Here is a 20,066-nt window from a genome sequence, read left to right as displayed (position 1 = left end):
TGTGTCCCGACCTGGCACCAAAGCCTGATCTCCTGGATCCTAGGTCGATGCTCAACCGCTGAGCCATGCCAGCTGCGCTATCATTACTTTGAATATTTCATGCCAGTTACTTCTGGCCTGAAAAGTTTGTGTTGAGAAATCAGCTCTCAGTCTTATGGGGGCTCCTTTGTGGGTAACTGTCTTTCTCTTGCTTCTACGATTTTCTCCTTGTCTTTAACCTTTGCTGTTTTAATTATGATGTGTCTTAGTGTGGGTTTCTTTGGATTCACCTTGTTTGAGACTCTCTGTGTTTCCTGGACCTGTGTGTCTTTTTAATTCATCAGGTTAGGAAAGTTTTCAGTCATTATTTCTTCAAATAGATTTTCAATCAATTGCTCTGTCTCTTCTTGTTTCCATATGATGTGGATGTTGTTACACTTGATGTTTTCACAGAGATCCCCAAGTCTTCATTAAAAAATTTTTCTTTTTCTTTTTAATGCTCTGATTGGGTGTTTTCTGTTACACTTTCTTCCAAATCACTGATTCAATCTTCTTCATCTAATCTGCTGTTGATTCCTGATAGTGTATTCTTCATTTCAATTATTGTATTCTTTATTTCTGACTGGTTATTTTTATGGTTTCTATGTCCTTTTTTATGCTTAGTATCTCTTTTTTATAAATTCTCACTAAGTTCATCCATTCTTCCTTTAAGTTCCTTGAGCATCCTTATAACCATTATTTTGAACTCTGCATCTCTACATTGTTTGCCTCTATTCCATTTATTTTCTATTCTGGAGATTTCTTATTTTATTTTATTTGGGACATGTTTCTTTATCTCCCAATTTTGGCTGTCTCTCTGTGTTTGTTTCTACATATTCAGTAGATAAGCTATTTCTCCCAGTTTTTGTAGGGTTGTCTTATGTAGTAAGTGTTCTCTGGGTCTTAACAGTGCAGTCTCCATGATTATCTGAGCTGGGTGATTTAGGAGTGTCTCTTGTGTGGGTTATGTGATCCCTCCTGTTGTAGTTGAGTCTTGAATGCTGTTGGCCCGACTATGAGTGGAGTTGACCCTCAGGCTGGCTGCCTATGAGGATTGACTCCGACCACAGTGTATGAGCTGCTGACCCCATGAGGAGGAACTTACAAGTGCAGGTTTTGGTGCATGCCAAGTCCTCCCTTTCTGTGTGAGACTTGTGGAGCTAATCAGATCATGTTCTGATGTGGTCTGAAGCTAGCCATCAATGTGTTGGTTCTGGGGCCTCCTGGGAGGGACTCCAGTGGATGTCAATTTCAGACAGTCTGCAGCTGGTCCTGGGCTACCTGTTAGGAGCCACAAGGCAATCCATAGTTGGTAGCTCCCCTCCTGGGCCTAGTTCCTTATTGGAGGGGCCAAGCTGTGTGCCAAGGCTGGCTGACACCAATACTGAGTCTGGGGCAGATCACCAAAAGTCCCAAGGACCCTGAAACTCACCACTACCTGCTGGTTGCCTGTTAGACTCAGCCTCTAAAAGAGTCTCTGGCACTACATGAGTTGCATGAGGTAGGTTCTTACAGAGTTACCAGGTAGGGGTGAGTGTTTCATACAGATTCAAAGTAGGCACCAGTGCTAAGTCTAAACCCACTTAGCAAAAGTCTCAGGGTATGCCAAAGCCAGCTGCTATCTGCCTGAGGCCTGCAGGCCTTTGCAGTGGGGAAGGCCCTAAGGGAGTTGGCAGAGAGGGGCTAGTGTTTCTCCCTAGGCTGATGCTATGGGATCATGGAGACCAGCCAAACACAGGAACGGTGGTGCCTTCTCATGCGTATGGGGAAAAATGGCCCTCACCCAAAAGCCACAAACTCAGTCTCTCCCTGTGTGTCTCTGGCATTCCCTGAGTTTGCCTGAACTTCCTTGAGAGTTTTTCAAGAAAGACTGCAATGCAGGTTCAGGCTGGAGGCTGTGAGCAGATTTCTCCACTGTGAGCTATCTTGGCTGAGTGGAGCCTCAGGTAGTCAGTGGGGAGGGGCTAGTGCATCTTTCCTGGCTAATGCCATATGGAGGGGAGTGCTCGACCTAGGAAAGATGGCATCTGTGGGCAGTATAAAAGAGAGACCCAGCACAAGTACACCAGCAGCTGTCCCTCCAGCCCCTTCCCCAAAGCCACTCAACCTAATCTCTCCCTGTATGAATCTGGTCCCCTCTAAGCGACCATCCCTTCCAAGAGCTCAGGGTGCTGCCTACAAGTGAGATTTTGTGCATTGGTTCTTTAAGAAGACTGCCTGGGTTTCCAGCAGTCTCCCATCATACCTGGGTGGATAGAATCCCTGCTGATTTTCACAGCCAGATATTATGTGGGCTCCTGTTCCCAACTGTGGTACTCTGGGTTAGGGAGAGTGGCATGGGGTTGAGGTCCCTTGCTCCACTGGGGGGGACCTCTTCAGCTGAAATATCCCTTTAGATTCTAAACCACCGTAATCGAGTACAAGGCCAGCCCTATTCACATCTCTGCCCCTCCTACCAGTCTCAACATGGTTTCTTCTGTATATCCTTAGTTATCACTTCTGTTCAGCTAGTCCTCAGATAGATATTCAGGTTGATTGCTCTGTAGTTTAGTTGTAATTTTGATATGGTCCTGGGAGAAGGTAAGTGTAACTTCCATCTACTCTGCTACCATCTTTGATCCCCCAAATGACTTTTTAAACAGAGATTTGTGGTAATGTGAATCTCCAACTTCACAACAATCCAAGAAAGCCAGATGACCTTTGTTCTCTTCTCTGGGAGGTCAGGGTGTGAACAGAAGCCCATAGTGTATCCTCAGACACAGACATGGCCACTGAAAACCACGTCAACCAACCATATAGCAGGAGAATAGCTACAGCTTACTTAGTACACGAGACAGAACACGTTTCCCTTCCCTCCAGGTCTAGATACTTACTCTGAAGATCTCATTGTATAATGGATTTATGGTGTCCCGCTTGATACTGGTTTTTCTTTTTCCTTGCCGGGACTTGTCAGGCAGTAGATAAGTCTTCACATATCTGGAAACCAAGGAGAGTACTGAGTAATTCACTCTTTTCTCAACCCATTCTTTACTTCCCTGCTCTTCATATACATATATGCCATGAGGAAATTAAAATGTCACATCAAGCCCTCTTAGATACGCCATTCTTGCATTTTCCCAATCCTGGTCCCTTTCCCACATCTCTCCTAACCACTCTCAATCACACATCCTTCCCAGGAAGTGATAATCTCAGTTTGAGTTCCCAGATAGATGCCAGGGTCTGAGTTCTCATCTCAGAGCAGCAGACGGGTTCTAGAAACACTCACGGATTAGAGCGCTTCTTGGCTTCATCGGCATAAGCCAGCTGTTGGCACTCCTTCACGTGGATGACCAAAGTCTGTGTTTGCTGCTCATACTTCAGGGAAAAGGCAATCTTGCCAGTAACAGAGATGTTCCCGAAATCGCCAGCTTCACTATAGATGCTCATCGTGCTGCCTATTGTACTCTGAAGATAAAGCACCCACAAACATCTGGGGAAGGCATACTCCCCCACCCACATGGTTCCCATCTTCCCTCATGATAAAATTACAGTCATTGAATAAAACAAAAGTTTCAAAAGTCCCTACAACAAGCCACTACTGCCAACAATCTTGTACTCAGAGTGTAAGAGACATCTAGGAGCACTCTCACGGTCCTTCAGGCTAATAAATCAGCTCATGGCTCGCATAGGCTCTTAGCTTCTCCTCTTCCCCTATTTTTACACATTTTATTGTTAATTTTCACCTGCTCCAGAAGGCGGGCAAGGTATAGAGGTAAGGTGGATGTAAGTTCATTTTTGGTATATGTTACATATGCTAAAACATTGGCTAGGAGGGGACAGTTACTAATGAAAACAAAGCGCCTTAATTCTCTGTGGGTTTCTTTCATTTATCTTATTCCTATCAAGGGCTATAGAAAAAAAGTGAATGAATCAGAATTGGGAAGAAAATCCCATCAGAGGTAAAAAGACATCTTCCTCTCAGGTAGTGATAAACTCACAAGTCCATTATTCTCTTCCTGTGTGTGAGCAGGAACAAACTGGGACCACCCTGGGTCCGGACTCTTGTTCCTCCTAAACATCAGTCTTCATACTTATGATGTAACTAGGTCCTGATTCTTAAATGTTCTTTTAATTTCATGATTCTGATTGGTATTGTTGCTCCTTAATCATACCCTGATTCCAATTAATCCTGCCAGGGCCCTTCTCATGAGACTCCCTACTCTTGAATGTGAGATCTGGGTTGGGCTCTAATGAAGCAATCTGACCTTGCTAACTTCATGGTAAGTAACTCTTAGGAAAGTAACTCTTTCCAAAGTAACTCTTTAGGAAAGTTACAGGTTACTGTTCACAAAGCTGTGATGAGGCACGCCTCTAGCCCTAATTCTTACCTGACATAATAATCTCTAGGGCAGAGGCTGAGGAAGTCACCTAGCTGTGCAGGAAGCAACTGCGGTCTAAAATTGAGGACAGGAACGAACGCATCTAGGTTACCTGGAAAGAGTGACTAGAATGATTTCCCCAGGTCCTGATTCTGCTCCAAGGTGGTGCTTCCTTCCTTCCTGGTATCCAAACATGTCTACAGTCAAAGAAATAATAGAACTTACCATGGAGGAGCCACTTCGAAGGCTGCTTCTAGCTAGTTTCTGGCGATGCAGCTTCACCAGGTGGTCAATGTCTTCTTCTTCTTCCTCCTCTTCCTCTTCCTAAAGCAATACATATAAACTTAGAGTTAATAAAATTAAGAAATAGCTCAAAGACTAACATCCTTCCTTTAGTTGGAGCCATAATTACTGCGGGCGTGGCTCAGCAGTTGAGCATCGTCCTAGGATCCAGGAGATTGCGGTTCGATTCCCGGTCAGGGCATATGCCTGGGCTGTGGGCTCGAGCCCCAGTAGGGGGTGTGCGGGAGGCAGTCGATTAATGACTCTCATCATTGATGTTTCTCTTTCTCTCTCCCTCTCCCTTCCTCTCTCTGAAATCAATAAAGATATATTAAAAAAATATCTCTTTCCCATTTGACTTCCCCAACCCAACCATCCATTTACATTTTAATCAAAATAAGTATTTATTTGAGCACCGAACCATATATCAAGCAATGTATTAGAAGATAAAAGAGACAGTGAAGACAGTCTTCCTTTAAGCAATTCAGCAACCAGATTTACTTTAGCAGTTTGGGAAAATAAAGATTCATGTTGCTTTTTCCTAAATAATTAAACAGGTTAGTAGAAATTATCAGGTACTAAAGTCTACTTTAGATATATAAAATTTCACCTAGTGACCAAGTGAAATACAAAGGTACTTACCATATCCACACTGAGACCAGGGACAGATTTGCTTCTGTCTCCCAAGGAGCTACTTTCATGCCCCACATCTTCCGGGCGAAGATCAATCACAGATTTAGTATATTCTGAGTGGAAGACCAAAATCCCAAATCAAAAAAGACCTACTATTCTCCATACCAAGAACCCATCAAGGGCACTCAGAACTTCAGTCTCAAAAGGCCATGAAGGGAAGACAGCTACCTGAAGGCCTGAAGATTTTTCTGGTGTTCTTCTTAAATATCATTTCACCCTCATCGACAGATACCACATTTTGACGTCCAGACTGAGTTTCCTAGGAAGGAACAGGGCAAGGAAATGAAAAAGACAGTTGGATAAGTGAAAGGATGGAGTAAGGCTCAGGGAATTGATCCAAGATGGCAGAGTAGGTAGAAGTTACACTCACCTCCTCCCAGGACCACATCAAAATTACAACTAAATTATAGAACAATCAACCTGGGTAACCATCTGAAAACTAGCCTAACAGAAGTCCCATAACTAAAGGTTTACAGGAAAAGCTACTTCGAGACTGGTAGGAAGGGTGGAGATGCAAAAAAGGCTGGCCCCACACCCATCTGCCATGGTTGAGAATCTAAAAGAGTATCTCAGCTGCCGAGGTCTCCCCTGAGAAGCAAGAGATCTCAACCCCATGCCGGGCTTCCCAGAACAGAGTACCAGTACATGGAAGAAGAGCCCACATAATATCTGGTGTTGAAAATCAGTGGGGATTCTGTCCACTCAGGTCAGATGGGAGATTGCTGGAAACCCAGGCACCCTCTGAAAAAAGCAGTGCACAAAATCTCACTTGCAGGCACAAACCCTGGGCTACAATGGAGGGATGGCAATTCATAGGATTCCAATGTCATACAGGGAGAAATTGAGTTGTGTGGCTTCAGGACCAGGGCTAGAGGGACTGCCGTCAATGTCCCTGTGTTAAGTCCCTCTCCCACACTGCACACAGATGCCATCTGATCCTGGGTCAAGCACTCCTCTCCATATGGCATCAGCCAGGAGAGAGCTATACAAACCCACCCTGCCAACTCTTTTATACACCACCCTGCCCAGCTCACACTCAGCTGTAGGCTTTACCAGCAGCAACCAGCCTGGGCCTGCATTGCAGTCTTTCTTAAAAAAACTCTTCAAGGACTCCAAACAATCTTAGGGGGTGTCAGAGACACACAGGAAGAGACTGAGTTGTGTGGCTTTAGGGCTAGGGCCATTTCCCCCCACATGTCTTACTGGTACCAATGCTCCTGTGTTGGGCCCACCATAGCATCAGCCTGAAGAACTGCATTAGCCCAACCCTGCCGACTCCCTGAGTTTAGTGGCTTTAGGGCAAGGGATGTCTTTCCATGTGGCTGACAGGTACCATCATTCTTGTGCAGAGCCATCCTTCTGCATGGCCAAATCTTAATCTGTTCTAACCAGATGAACTCTACTGGCTCTACTCGGATGACTCCCTCAGACCCAGTCTCATCCTAGAGGTCGGCAGACTACAGGTAGATGGTGCCTGACCTTGTATCCAGAGACTTTTGCTGAGTGGCCTCACACTCAGCACTGGTGCTGAGTTTGAATCTATATTAACCCGATGAACACCATTTACTCCTACCTGGTGACTAACTGAGAACCTGCCTCAAGTAACTCATGTACCGTCTGAGGCTTTAACTATTTGAGCCTAACAGGCAGCTGGCAGGTAGTAGCAGATATTAGGGTGCCTTGAGCCTTATGCTGACCTGCCCCAGGCCCAGTACTGGTGGCCACCAGCCTTGGTATGCTGCTTGGCCCCTCCCACGCACATCTGGGCCCAACACAGGCAACTACCAATCACGTATCACTTTGCAGCTCCTAACAGGTATGTCAGGGCAGATCATAGGCAGCATCTGACATTGACCTGCAACAGAATCCCTCCCAGGAGGCCTCAGAACAAACGCACTCAGTGGCTAGCTCCAGGTCACATGAAGGCATGATCCAATCAGCTCCACAAGTGACATACACAAAGGGAGGTCTCAGCAGGCAAGACCAGCTGGAGAAAGTCCGCTTTTTGGGGTCAGCTTACACACAGCAACTCATACACTGTGGCTAGGGTCAATCCTCACAGTTAGCCAGCCTGAGAGCTGACCCACCAACAGAGGCCAACAGCAATAAAGACTCAACTACAACAGAAGGGCTTATATAACCCACACATGGGACAGTCCTGGGTCACCCAGCTTAGATGATCAGGGAGAATGTGTCACAAAGACCCACAGGACACCTACTACATAAGGCTAACCTACCAAGACTCAGAAACATAGCAAATGTACCTAATACACAGAAACAAATACAAAGGGGCAGCTAAAATGGGAAGACAAAGAAACATGCACCAAATGAAAGAACAGTAGTCTCCAGAAAAAGAACTAAATGAAATGGAGACAAGAAATTTACCAGATAGAGCATTCAAAACAATGGGAAATTAGAAGAATAGAAAAACTCAGGGAAAACTTCAATAAAAAGATAGTAACCATAAAAAGGACATAGAAACCATCAAAAAGAACCAGAGATGAAGAATACAATATCTGAATTGAAGAATATACTAGAAGGATTCAACAGCATTTCTCCAAAGAGGACATACAGATGCCCAAAAGACATATGAAAAGGATGCTCAGTGTCCCTAATCATCAGAGAAATGCAAATTAAAATCACAATGAGATGTCACCTCACATCTGTCAGAATGGCTATCATCAATAAATCATCAACAAATAACAAGTGTTAGCAAAGATATTGAAAAAAGGGAACCCTCTTACGCTGTTGGTGCATCCACTTTGGAAAACAGTGTGGAGGTTCTTTAAAAATTTTTAATTTAAAATGAAACTTCTGCCCTGGCCTGGCTGGCCCATCCACCGAAGGGTTGTGGGTTCCATTTCAGGTCAAGGGCACATACCTGGGTTGCAGGTTCAGTCCCCAGCCCTGGTCGCGTTGTGTGTAGGAGGCAACCAATCAATGTGTCTCTCTTACATGGATGTTTCTCTGTTTCTCTGTTTCTCTGTTTCTCTCTCTCTCTCTCTCTCTCACTTTCTCTTTCCCTCCCTCTGTTCCTTTCACTCCCTCTAAAAAAAATATCCTCGGGTGAAGATTAACAAAAAGAAAGGAACTTCCTTATGACCCAGCGATTCTACTTCTGTGTATTTATCCAAAGAAACCAAAAACAGTAATCTGAAAGAATATATGCACCCCTGTGTACATTGCAGCATTATTTACAACCTGAAAGATATGGAAGCAACCTGAGTGCTCATCGATAGAGAAGTGGAAAAATAAGTAGTGGTACATATACAGTATAAACAATGGAATATTACTCAGGCATAAAAAAGAATGAAATCTTACCATTTGTAATAGCATGGATGGACATACAGGGTATTATGCTAAGTGAAATAAGTGAGACACAGAAAGAAAAATATCATATGATTTCACTTATATGTGGAATCTAAAGAACAAAAAGAGGAACAAACAAAATAAAATAGACTCATAGATATAGAGAACAGACAGACAGTTGCCACAGGGGAGGGGTTTGAGGGATGGATGAAAAGGTAAAGGGGTTAAGAAGTACAAACCGGTAGTTACAGAACAGTCACAGAGATGTAAATTACAGCATAGAGAATATAGTCAGTAATATTGGAATAACTATGTGTGATGCCAGGTGGGTACTGGAAATATAGGAGGGATCACTTTGTAAAGTACATGATTATGTAACCACTATGTTGTACACCTGAAACTAAAACAAAATAACATTGAATGTAAACTGTAACTGAAAAATAAATGTTTTTGAGAGACAACAAAATGGCGGCGTAGGTAACCACTGCACCCGCCGCCTCCCGCAACCACATCAAAATTACAACTAAAATACAGAACCGCCATCCTGAGCCTCCTGAAATCTGGCTGGACAGAAGCCCCACAACCAGGGAGCTGAAGGAGCACCGAGACCAGGAGGAGGGGCGCAGACGCGGGCAGGTCGGGGCTGAATCACAAAGACGTGCTGCGGGCCCACACCGGGTGCTGCGGTTGAAACCCGGGAGGGAATCTCGGCGGCGGAGGTTTCCCGGAGGAGCGAGGGGACCCAGCCCCACAGCAGGCCCCCAGCCCAGGGCTCCAGGCTGGGAAGAAACGTCCCCACAACTCCGGGCTGTGACACCTGCGGGACTATCCCTGAGGGTCGTGGAGGCCGCGGGAGCCCCAGCAGCTCCTCTTAAAGGGCCCGCGCACAGACTCACTCGGACGCTCCCTCTGAGCCCAGCGCCGGGCAGCGGCCTGAAAGGACCCGGGACACTTGGGGAGGAACTAACCTGCCTGAGATCCGGGCGAGAGGCGGAGGGCGGCTTCCTCTCAGGCAGAAGGGCTGGCGGAGGCCATGGCTCCTTTCTCAAGTCCTCCCCGCACACAGCCAGCAGGCAGGCGCCATATTTGAGTCGCCAGCACCTGACTCACCCCTTTGGCCCCGCCCCGTGATTCCCGGAGGCCCCGCCCCCCCACCTGCAGCTCATCCAGGCCATTTCCAGGGGCTTTTCTGTGCAAGTGGCCTCTCCAGCCTCATGCTTAGGACTTTCCTAAAATCTCTCAAACAAGCAGCAGAGTGCCCCATACGGCTTGATAAGCGGCCCTAGGCCTGGCACTAGCGGCAGCCGCATTGGCTCATAGCTTGGCCTCTCCTGGGCTCCTCCAAGCCCAGCACAAGGAGCAGCCAGCTACGGTTTGCTGTGTAGCTCATGCTGGGTGGCCCTGGGCAAGGCACTGGCAGAGGCTGACTTTGCACCTCCCGGGAGGCCCCAGAGACAGTGCACCTGGTGGTCAGACTCGACCACGCTGGATTACAACCCCACCACATCCACAAGTGACACACTCAAGGGGCGCACTTGTGAACACCAAAGCTCCACTGAAGTAAATCCTGCTCCATAGGGGTGTCTCCAGCACAGCAGCTCTTTGGCTGTAGCTGCAGCTGGTCCTCACAGCTGATTGGCCTGGAGGTCAGTTCCTCCCAGGGATGCCATCAGCAACCAAGGCTCAACTACAACAGGACAGTGCACACAGCCCACACAGGGGAGCACCTAGAAGGCCCAGCTCAGGTGACTGGGGAGGCTGAGCCACTGGTCCCTAGAGGACACCTACTACACAAAGCCACTCTACCAATTCCAGGAGACATAGCAGCTCTACCTACTACATAGAAACAAACACCTGAAAGCAGCCAAAATGCGGAAGCAAAGAAACATGTCACAAAGGAAAGAACAGAAGAAATCTCTAGAAGAGGAACTAAATGAAATAGATCCAAGCAAGCTAACAGATAGAGAGTTCAGAATTTGGGTTATAAGGATGTTTAAGCAGACTATTAGGGAAATAACTGAGAAAATTGATAACATAATAAAGTACCAATTTGAAATGAAGGCTACAGGAACTGAAATGAAGAATAATTTACAGGGAATCAACAGCAGATTAGAGGACGCTGAGAATCAAATCAGCAATTTGGAACATGAGGAAACAAAAAACACCCAACCAGAAGAGCAAAAAGAAAAAAGAATCCAGAAATATGAAAATAGTATAAGGAGCCTCTGGGACAACTTCAAGAGGCCCAACATTCGTATTATTGGGGTGCCAGAAGGGGAAGAAAGAGACCAAGGAATTGAAAACCTATTTGAAAAAATTATTACAGAAAACTTCCCCTACCTGGGGAAAGAAATCAACTTACAAGTCCAGGAAGCACAGAGGGTCCCAAACAAGAGGAAGCCAAAGAGGCCCACAGCAAGACACATCATCATTAAAATCCCAAAGGTTAAAGACAAAGAGAGAATCTTAAAAGCAGCAAGAGAAAAGCAGTTAGTTACCTACAAGGGAGCACCCATACGACTGTCAGCTGATTTCTCAACAGAAACTTTGCAGGCCAGAAGGGAGTGGCAAGAAATATTCAAAGTGATGAAAAACATGGAACTACAGCCAAGATTGCTCTACCCAGCAAAGCTATCATTTAGAATTGAAGGTCAAATAAAGAGCTTCTCAGACAAGGAAAAGCTAAAGGAGTTCATCACCACCAAACCAGCGCTACAGGAAATGTTGAAGGGTCTTCTTTAAGAAGAAGCTAATGAACAAAAGAATCTGATGAACTAAATAGATCCAGAGACATTGACACATGTAGCAGATGATCATATTTCAGGGGAAAGAGGGAAGGGGGGTGGATGGTGGGAAGAGATTAACCAAAGAAGTTATATGTATAACCCACGGACACAGTTAATTACGGGGTAAAGGCCTGGGAAGGGGGTGGGAGGGAAGTGGAGGGGATCAATTGGGGGGGGGGGGAATGGTATACCTGTAATACTCTCAACAATAAAGATAAATTAAAAAATAAAAGAAAAGAAAAAAAAAAAAAGAAAAATAAATGTTTTTAAAAATTAATAAAAATTAAAAAGAATAAGGCTCAGAGTTTCACTAAACTACTACAAACTTAAAGGAATGCTTAATCTTAGGAATTTAATTTAATCCTAGGAAGTAGTTCAAAACCTATTTTCTCACATTTCAAGCAAAACCTTAGAAAATGTTCCCAAGTGAATCTGAACTAAAATTTGTTTAGTTAAACTTTTGATTTAAATTCTTTCTGAGGAATGGAATAGCAGAGAGAGTGGGAGAGGAGGGAGGGAAGGAGGGTGGGAGAGAGAGAGAGAGATTACCTTTTCTGCTTGAGATTTGGGAGCAGACATCTTCTTCCATTCTGGAAAGAGGCCAGATTTATCCAGAGAGTCTCTCCTATAGGTAGATACAGAAGTTATAACAAAATCACCTCCTCCCCTTCCTCTTCTATCTAGGGACCCAAGCTCTAGGGAAGGAGAGCCACTGGCTCAGGGTCATTGTAGTCACTAAATCCAGAAGGTAACCTTCACATCAGATTTTCCTTGAAGGAATGGAGATGATCAGATAAGCAACTTTGCACGAACGCAAACATACCCCCATTCCTAAAGGAGAGCAGCATCTGTTGCTGCTGGCCCAGGAACACCCCTCCAAGGCACAGCAGCCTGTGGAAGTTAGCATGCTCCTGAAGGCTGTGATCAGACAACAGTTGAAGTGCTACTGAAAGACTTGTGACAAGGTCAGAGAGAAGATTTCATTCTACTTGCTGAGAAGTCAGGAACACTGAAGGCATAGGAGCCCTGCATCCTGATGCTAGAGAATAAAATGAGAACTTGGGGGGATCTCACCTGAGATCTGAGTCAGCCATGTAGCTATCTAGACTCTCACTCTCAGCCTCCAGTGCACTCTTTCCACTTTTCAGCTTGGGCACTTCAAACGGCACACTAGAATAAAACCCAAGAGCCAAGGTATAAAGGAAGTGGGTTCTTCTGCCAGTCATCAGGCTTCCTTCCAACCTATTCACAATGGTATCCTAAGTGATCTTTCTAAAATAAATATCTGAGTGTACTTTTAAAACTGTTCGGTGGTTCCCTATTGCTATTGGGATTGAGTTCAAACTCCTTAGCATGTCAAGAAAATCCCTATGACTTGACCCCTGCTCACCTCTCCAGATGCATCTCTCACCCTCCACCTTGCCTTATACTTTACATTCCAGAATGATGAGACTCTTTTGGTTCTCTGAATATGACAACACTCTCCCTCTTCCCTCTTTTCTCTGCCTGTGATGTTCTTTTCACAATGGCCATTTTTCTTAATCTGGCTAAATCTAATCCTTCAGGTCTCTCCTTATTTGTCAATCCTTCCAGATCTCTCTGGTCATAGCACTACAAGTCTCCATTAGTAACCTTCCTATGTGCTCTTAAGGCACCCTGATTTCTTGGTAGCAGTCATCCCATATCTAATTATTTGTTTATGTCTTTTAAAGAAATTAATTAATTTGTTCAATAATTTAAACAAATGATTTGTTTAATGTCTTTCTCCATTAGACTAAGTTCTGTGAGATCAGTGAGCACATATCTTTTTCACTGCCGTGTTCCCAATGCCTAGAAGAGAAACCAGCATCGAGTGAGCACTCAAATATTTGTTGACTGCATTCTTGACTAAATACCCCCAGTAGTGCTTAAAGTATATACATAAATAAGCAATATGGTTTGAAGACAATATTCAGAAGACCAGAATTCTTTTTCAGCTTAATGAAGGATGTCCCTAAGCATTCAAAACAGCAGCCCTCATCTCTAAAGGAAAGAATACAATTCCTGGGCCCTTTACCTTAAGGAATTTGTGAGACCAGTAAGAAAAGAAAAAAATTTATTTTTCCTCAAGTGTCTGAAGTAATAGCATTTGGCTGCCAGGACACCAAATTCTACTGGTCCTCTGACCTCAGTGGCTGCTGCTCAGTCTCCTGTGCTGGTCTTTACTCATGTCCTAGACCTATAATCTTTAGATGTGTCCAGGCTTATTCCTTGGACTGCTTCTCTTTACTATCTAGAACTATTACTAAATGACCTTATCTAGTCTCATATTCTTTACAAAATCTTTGTGAATTAATAACTCCTAAATTTATCTCTTACTCAAACGTCAGACTTATATTTCCGAGAGCCTACTTGACATCTCTGCTTGGATGTTCAAACACAGGAAGTCCAAAGCCAAAGCCCTAATACTCCCCCAAACCTGATCTTCCCTCGATCTCATCAAATGGCAACTCCCTCCTTTCATTTCTCAGGTCAAAAATTTTAAAATAATCCTTTACCCCTCTTGTTCTCTCACAATACAAATCCAATGTGCTAGCAAATTTTCTTGGCTATATCTTCAGTGTATACCTAGAATCTAACCAGTTCTCACCCCCTCCACTGCCATTACTCTAGTCCAAACCACCATCATCTAGCTCCTGGATGGTTGCAATAGCCTACTGAACTCCCTACTTCTGCCCTTGTTTCCACACAACCTATCCTCAACTCAACAGCCAAAATGAGCTTTTAAAATACAAATCCAATACAGAATTACCATATGGCCCGGCAATCCCACTCTTAGGTATATACCCAAGAGAACTGAAAACATGTGTCCACAGAAAAACTTGTACACAAATGTTCATAGTAGCATTATTCACAATAGTCAACAGGTAGAAACAACCCAAATGTCCATCAATGGGTGAATGGATAAATGAAATGTGTTCCATATATACAGTGAAATATTACTGACAGTAAGAAGGAAGTTCTGACACATGCCACAACATGGATAAACCTTGAAAACATTATGCTAAGTTAAAGAAGCCAGACATAAATGGCGACATTTTGTTGACTCCATTTATACAAAATGTTCAGAACAGACAACTCCACAGAGATAGAAAGCAGGTTAGGGGCTGGGAGAAATGGGGAATGACTGCTTAATAGGTCCAGGGTTTCTTTTTGGATTGATGAAAATGTTCGAAAATTAGATAGTGGTGATGGTCACACAACATTCTGAAAGTACTAAAAGCCACTGAATTGTATACTTTTAAAGTGTTAAAATGATCGATTTTATATTATGTGAATTTTACTTCAATTGAAAAAAAGAAAAAATAATACCACATCACTCAGAGCCCTCCATCTCACTTGGAGTTAAGAACAGAGCCCTTATAAGTGTCAACAAATCTTACATGACCTGCTTTCCACCCCATCTCCGTCTTCATATGCTACCACTGCCCTCTTCTAACTCAGTTCCAGAACACTCAAAGATGCCAAACACAAACTCACCTTAGGATCTCTATATCTTTTGCTTTCTCTGACTAGAATGCTTTTCCCCCAGATACTCTCAGGGTCTGCTCCCTCAACTTGCTTCACAACTTTGTTCAAATGTCATCTGGTTAAGACTTTCCCCTAGGTATCCTTAATAAAACAGCATATGCACACACAGGCTTTCCTCGCACCCCGCATCCTTTTAGTCTACTTCATTTTCTCCAAAGCAGTTGTCAACATCTTATATATATTTACTTGATTATTTGTTGTCTGTGTTTCCTACCGCCAAATTTAAGCTCCACAGCAAGGGACTTAGTTGTATTTACCAGTGTGTCCCACTGCTTAAAACAATGCCTGGCAAATAGTAGGCATTCATAGATATTTGTTAACAAATGAACGAAACTGTAAATGAACAAAGACTGAAGTAAGCAAAATCTATGTCTTAGGCAGTAAACAATAAACTTTACAAGTTATCACATGGTGTTTGAGATAGCTCTATGAAAAGACAGGAGTGGTGGAAACCCTAGGGCATGCAAGAGGTGCAACAGCAGTCATATCTTTCTTTTCTTTTTTAATATATCTTTATTGACTTCAGAGAGAGGAAAGGAGAGGGAGAGAGAGAGGTAGAAACATCAGTGACGAGAGAGTCACTGATCGAGCCCACAACCCGGGCCTGTGCCCTGACCGGGAATCGAACCCTGATCACCTGGATCCTAGGTGGACAGTCAACTGCTGAGCCACGCCCGGCTGGGCAACAGCAGTCATTTCTTAAGAGATGTATTAGCTTTATAGTCCAAGACACATCAGGGAGCCTGATTTTATTTTTACTTTAGAATTACTCTTTTCCCCCCTTTGCTCCATAGAATAAAGAACCCAAAGTGGAACCAATTCCTCTAGAGAGGTAGTTTAACAGTGGTCCATGGAGAGTGTTTTCTGCTTGTATTTTCCCCTAAAGATTAATACATAGAGATCCAGAGCTAATACAAACAACCCTAGGGCAAAAAAGCAATTATTTGACATCTGTGCAGTAAAAACATAAACTAAGAGACGGAGGTCCTGGGCTCTAACTATCTGTATGATCTTAAGTAAATCACTTATCCTGCCTTCTTTTCTGTAAAAATAAGGGGGTTGAATTAGATTATCTCTGAAGCTCCATAATTTTATGGAAAAGATCACTTATGGCCACTTAATCTGTTTTCATGTTTAGAATGAATAAGTCTTCTGGGTCCACTGAGACAAGAAGTCATAGACAGCCAGAAGCAATAGGATTCAGAAATTACATTCTAACCGATGATGTCAGATGTGTTAATCAGGTTCAGGAAATAAAAGCCATTCTTATCCTTACCCACAAAGGAAAAAGGGGGCCCCATCACCTAAAAGAGATGAGTCACCCACCCAAGGCTGTGTGGATAAAATCACACTACATACACTAACTCCTCACTTTTTGTCATCCGTAGGTTCTTGGAAACTGACTTTAAGTGAAACGACATATAACAAAACCAATTTTACCATGGGCTAATTGATATAAACAACAGTTTAGTACTTATGGCATATTTCTGGTCACAAAAACACCACCAAACTTCTAAATAAAGATCCAAAACACTTCTAATATTACATTGAAATAAGTGTGAGCTATGCATACATTTAAGAAAGATTAATAAAATCAAGTAAGATAGCCTAGCCAGCTTGGCTCAGTGGTTAGAGCATTAGCCCTCAGACTGAAGGGTGCTGGGTTCAACTCCGGTCAAGGGCACGTACCACGGTTGAGGGCTTGATCCCCGGCTGAGGTTGGGGTGCATGCAGGCGGCAACCAATTAATGTGTCTCACATCTCTCTCTCTCTTCCCCCCCCTTCCGCTCTCTCTGAAAAGCAATGGAAAAAATATTCCTGGGTGAGGACTAAAAACAAAAACAAATAAACAAATAAAAAGCCAAAAACTCACCAGCAGCAACCAAATGAGGAAAGGAGCAAAATCTCAAGTCATAAAGTTCAAAAGATCATGGCTAAGAAAACAAAAGAAAGATTTAGCTCAGCAAAACTCTTTCCAATGTGGAGATGTTCGGACTGAGTGAGTGTCTAGGCAGCCCTGGGATAAGTCAAGGAAAACAGAGTCCTCAAGATTTATAGCCCCAGATATCCCTGGGGGACCCCAACAGAGGCAGACAAGACCACTGGGGTATGTCATCTCTCAGGGCACTGGTATGACCTAGAAGACACATCCAGAGCTGGGTTGAGTGAGTTGGGGCATTTAAGAGAATTTCAGGGGACTGAAACCCTTGACCCCTAAGTTGCCTTTTGCCCCTCCCCTAAGGTTACAAAAAAAGAAGTATACAGAAAGCAATATTTTATCCTTAAATTTAAATGTAGTTGGGAGTGGGGAAGAGATAAATTGTTTCAAGTTGAGGTGAGAAGCCTGTCGAGAAGAATTCACACACACTATATCAGAGCAAAGAAAATATATAGGCAGAACTTCCCATGTTAAACGTGAGTAAAATGAAAAGAAATGGTCTTGCAAATATATAAATATGCCATTAGGTGGGGAGAGGGGGTAAAGAAATAACCTGAAAAATGAACAAAGAACCCATTCCGGAGAAGATTATAGCCCTAGGACAATAAGTAGCTCTCTTGTGAGTCTTTAACACTGCACAGGAATTGAATAAGAATATAGGTTTGATAAAGCGCGAGAGTTCAAATACAGGCTGATAAAGTAACAAAATTAGAGGAAAAGGAAGGCTGAGAGGAAAGAACAAATTAAAACCTAAGTAAGACCATTCATTCAAATAAGTAAATTAGAAACATCGAAAAGGAAGGGAGGGAGGGAACAAGGGAAGGAGGGAGAGAGAAACTGGCTAAAAATCAAAGTAAGAGCACAGAGGAAAGGGTTGGGCTAATCATGCTTAACTGCATTCATCTTTCTCTTTTTTCTCTTGCATTTCATAGTAAAAGAAGAGGGCAGAAGTCGAGGATAAGGAAATCTAATGTCCCTGAGGTGGAGGACTTAACAAATGAGACAGAAAAAGAGTTCAGAGTATATGGTACAAAAAAATTTTCCAGCAACAAAGAAAGAACTCAAGGGTATGTCACATATTTGGGAAAGATACACCACTGAGACATATCCTTGCTAAGTTACTAAACTTCAAGTAAGATAAAAGGAATTTGTTCAGGCAAGTGTGCGCGTACACACACACACACACACACACACACACACAGAGTAAGTTACCTACAAGGGAGAAAAACAAGAACTAGCTAGTTAGCCTAAGACTTCTTCACAGTTACATTCAGGGGCAGAAGACAATAGAGTAATGTCTACAACATGCTGAGGGAAAGAAAGTGTGACCCAAGAATATAATATCTAGCCAAGATATCGTTCAAGTATAAAGGCTCTAGACAAACATTCTTAACATGAAAGACTGAAATAAAAATGGCACCTGCAAGCCCTTCTTGAAGGAATTCCTCAATGAAAAAACCCAGGTGACTAAGAAATAACTAAAAGTAAAGAATTCAGAAATATAGAGAAGTCGTACAATGCATGGTTATAAGCATACAATCCTTTTAATATGAACTAAAACTAAGCCAACAGATAAAACAAGAAAGATGATTTATGATAGCATAATGTAAATGCCATAATAATTTCAGTAATAAAACTTGGAAGGAGGGGAAAGAGTTGGGAGGAAGTATAAGAAATCTAATCTCTTTCATAGCAGAGAGTCCACTGAGGACGTGTAGCACTGAAACAGGTAGATTTAAAAAATGACTGACTGACTGACTGATGCAGCAACTCCACTCCTAGGTATCTACCTAAGAGAAATTAAAACATATGTCCAAACAAAAACTAGTAATGAATGTTCATAACAGCATTACTCACAGGAGACCAAAAGTGGAAATAATCCACATGTCCATCAACAGATGAATGGATAAACAAATGTGTATCTATATATAATGGAATATTATTTGGCAAGAGAAAGAAATGAGGTGCTGATACATGCCATCACATGGATGAATCTTAAAAACATGTTAAGTGAGAGAAGATGGTCACAAAGGACCACATATTGTATGATTACATTTAAATGAAATATCCAGAATAGGTAAATATATAAAAATAGAACGTAGGTCAGTGATTGCTTAGGGATAGGGAAAGATAGTGAGAGCTAAGGGATACAGGCTTTCTTTTTAAGGTAATGAAAAGTTTTATAATCAATTGGGGTGATGGTTGCACAATTCTGTAAATATACTAAAACCCACTACACTGAACACTATAAATGGATGAACTGTAAGGTATGTGAATTTTATCTCAAAACGTTTTTTAACAAAAAGACAGAAAAAAATTAATAGCTGCTCAATATTTTCATAATATTTTTTACTTAAGCTTAGAGGGATGTTAATGACTAATATCTTTTATGGTAAAAAACATTTGTCTGAGGATCAGCAATTCTTCAACTTTATTTCTGTGTTTTATTCTGATACATTCAAGTAAAATTAAACAAAATGTTTTTAGTTTAATATATTATGATCTAATATTACAAAGTTTTTTCTATGTATCCATTCACCCATCCCCCTCTCTCTCTATTGGCACAGAATATATCTGGAATAATTTTCACATAATGTGAACACTGGGAAAGTAGGAATTTAGGTGATTTGTTGTTTTCTTTATTGTTTCCTATACTGATTAAAATTTTAATAATGAGTGTGTGTTATTTGTACATACCTTCAAATTGTCCTTATAAAGTAAATATGCCAAAGTGTTAACGTTTACATATGGGTAGTAGGATTAGGAATATTTTTTCCTCCTTTTTTAAAAAAAGATTTCTATTGATTTTTAGAGAGAGAAAGGGAAGGAGAGGGAAAGAGAGATAGAAACATCGATGAGAGAGAAACATGGATCTGCTGCCTCCTGCGCGCCCCCTACTGGGGATCAAGCCCACAACCCGGGCATGTGCCCTGACCGGGAATCAAACCAGCAACCCTGTGGCGCATGGGCTGATGCTCAACCAATTGAGCCACATAGGGCAGAGCTTTTTCTTCCTTTTTCATTCTTTTCTGTACTTTTCCAGTTTTCCTATAATGAACACCTATTATTTTAGAAACAGAACAAAGTAAAAATAATAGAATTAAAGAGGTG

The 20,066-nt window shown here is 42.6% G+C and overlaps 1 protein-coding gene across 2 annotated transcripts in view; it reads right to left on the bottom strand.

Moving 5' to 3' along the window:
- SYTL4 (synaptotagmin like 4) overlaps positions 1-20,066 on the bottom strand; it is a 67,054-nt gene that overhangs the window by 17,182 nt on the left and 29,806 nt on the right. For both annotated transcript variants that reach the window (XM_081126039.1, XM_081126040.1), the window contains 7 exons: positions 12,521-12,616; positions 11,996-12,071; positions 5,520-5,610; positions 5,301-5,404; positions 4,602-4,700; positions 3,284-3,462; positions 2,892-2,994 (listed from right to left, as the gene is read on the bottom strand). In XM_081126039.1, coding sequence (XP_080982165.1) covers positions 2,892-2,994; positions 3,284-3,462; positions 4,602-4,700; positions 5,301-5,404; positions 5,520-5,610; positions 11,996-12,071; positions 12,521-12,616 — 748 coding nt within the window. The remainder of the gene's footprint in view (positions 1-2,891; positions 2,995-3,283; positions 3,463-4,601; positions 4,701-5,300; positions 5,405-5,519; positions 5,611-11,995; positions 12,072-12,520; positions 12,617-20,066) is intronic.

This window comes from Miniopterus schreibersii, assembly GCF_964146895.1.
Source record: "Miniopterus schreibersii genome assembly, chromosome: X".
Taxonomy (NCBI): Eukaryota; Metazoa; Chordata; class Mammalia; order Chiroptera; family Miniopteridae; genus Miniopterus; species Miniopterus schreibersii.
Note: the sequence above shows the minus strand (reverse complement) of the source record. Positions and strands in the feature narration are given on the sequence as shown.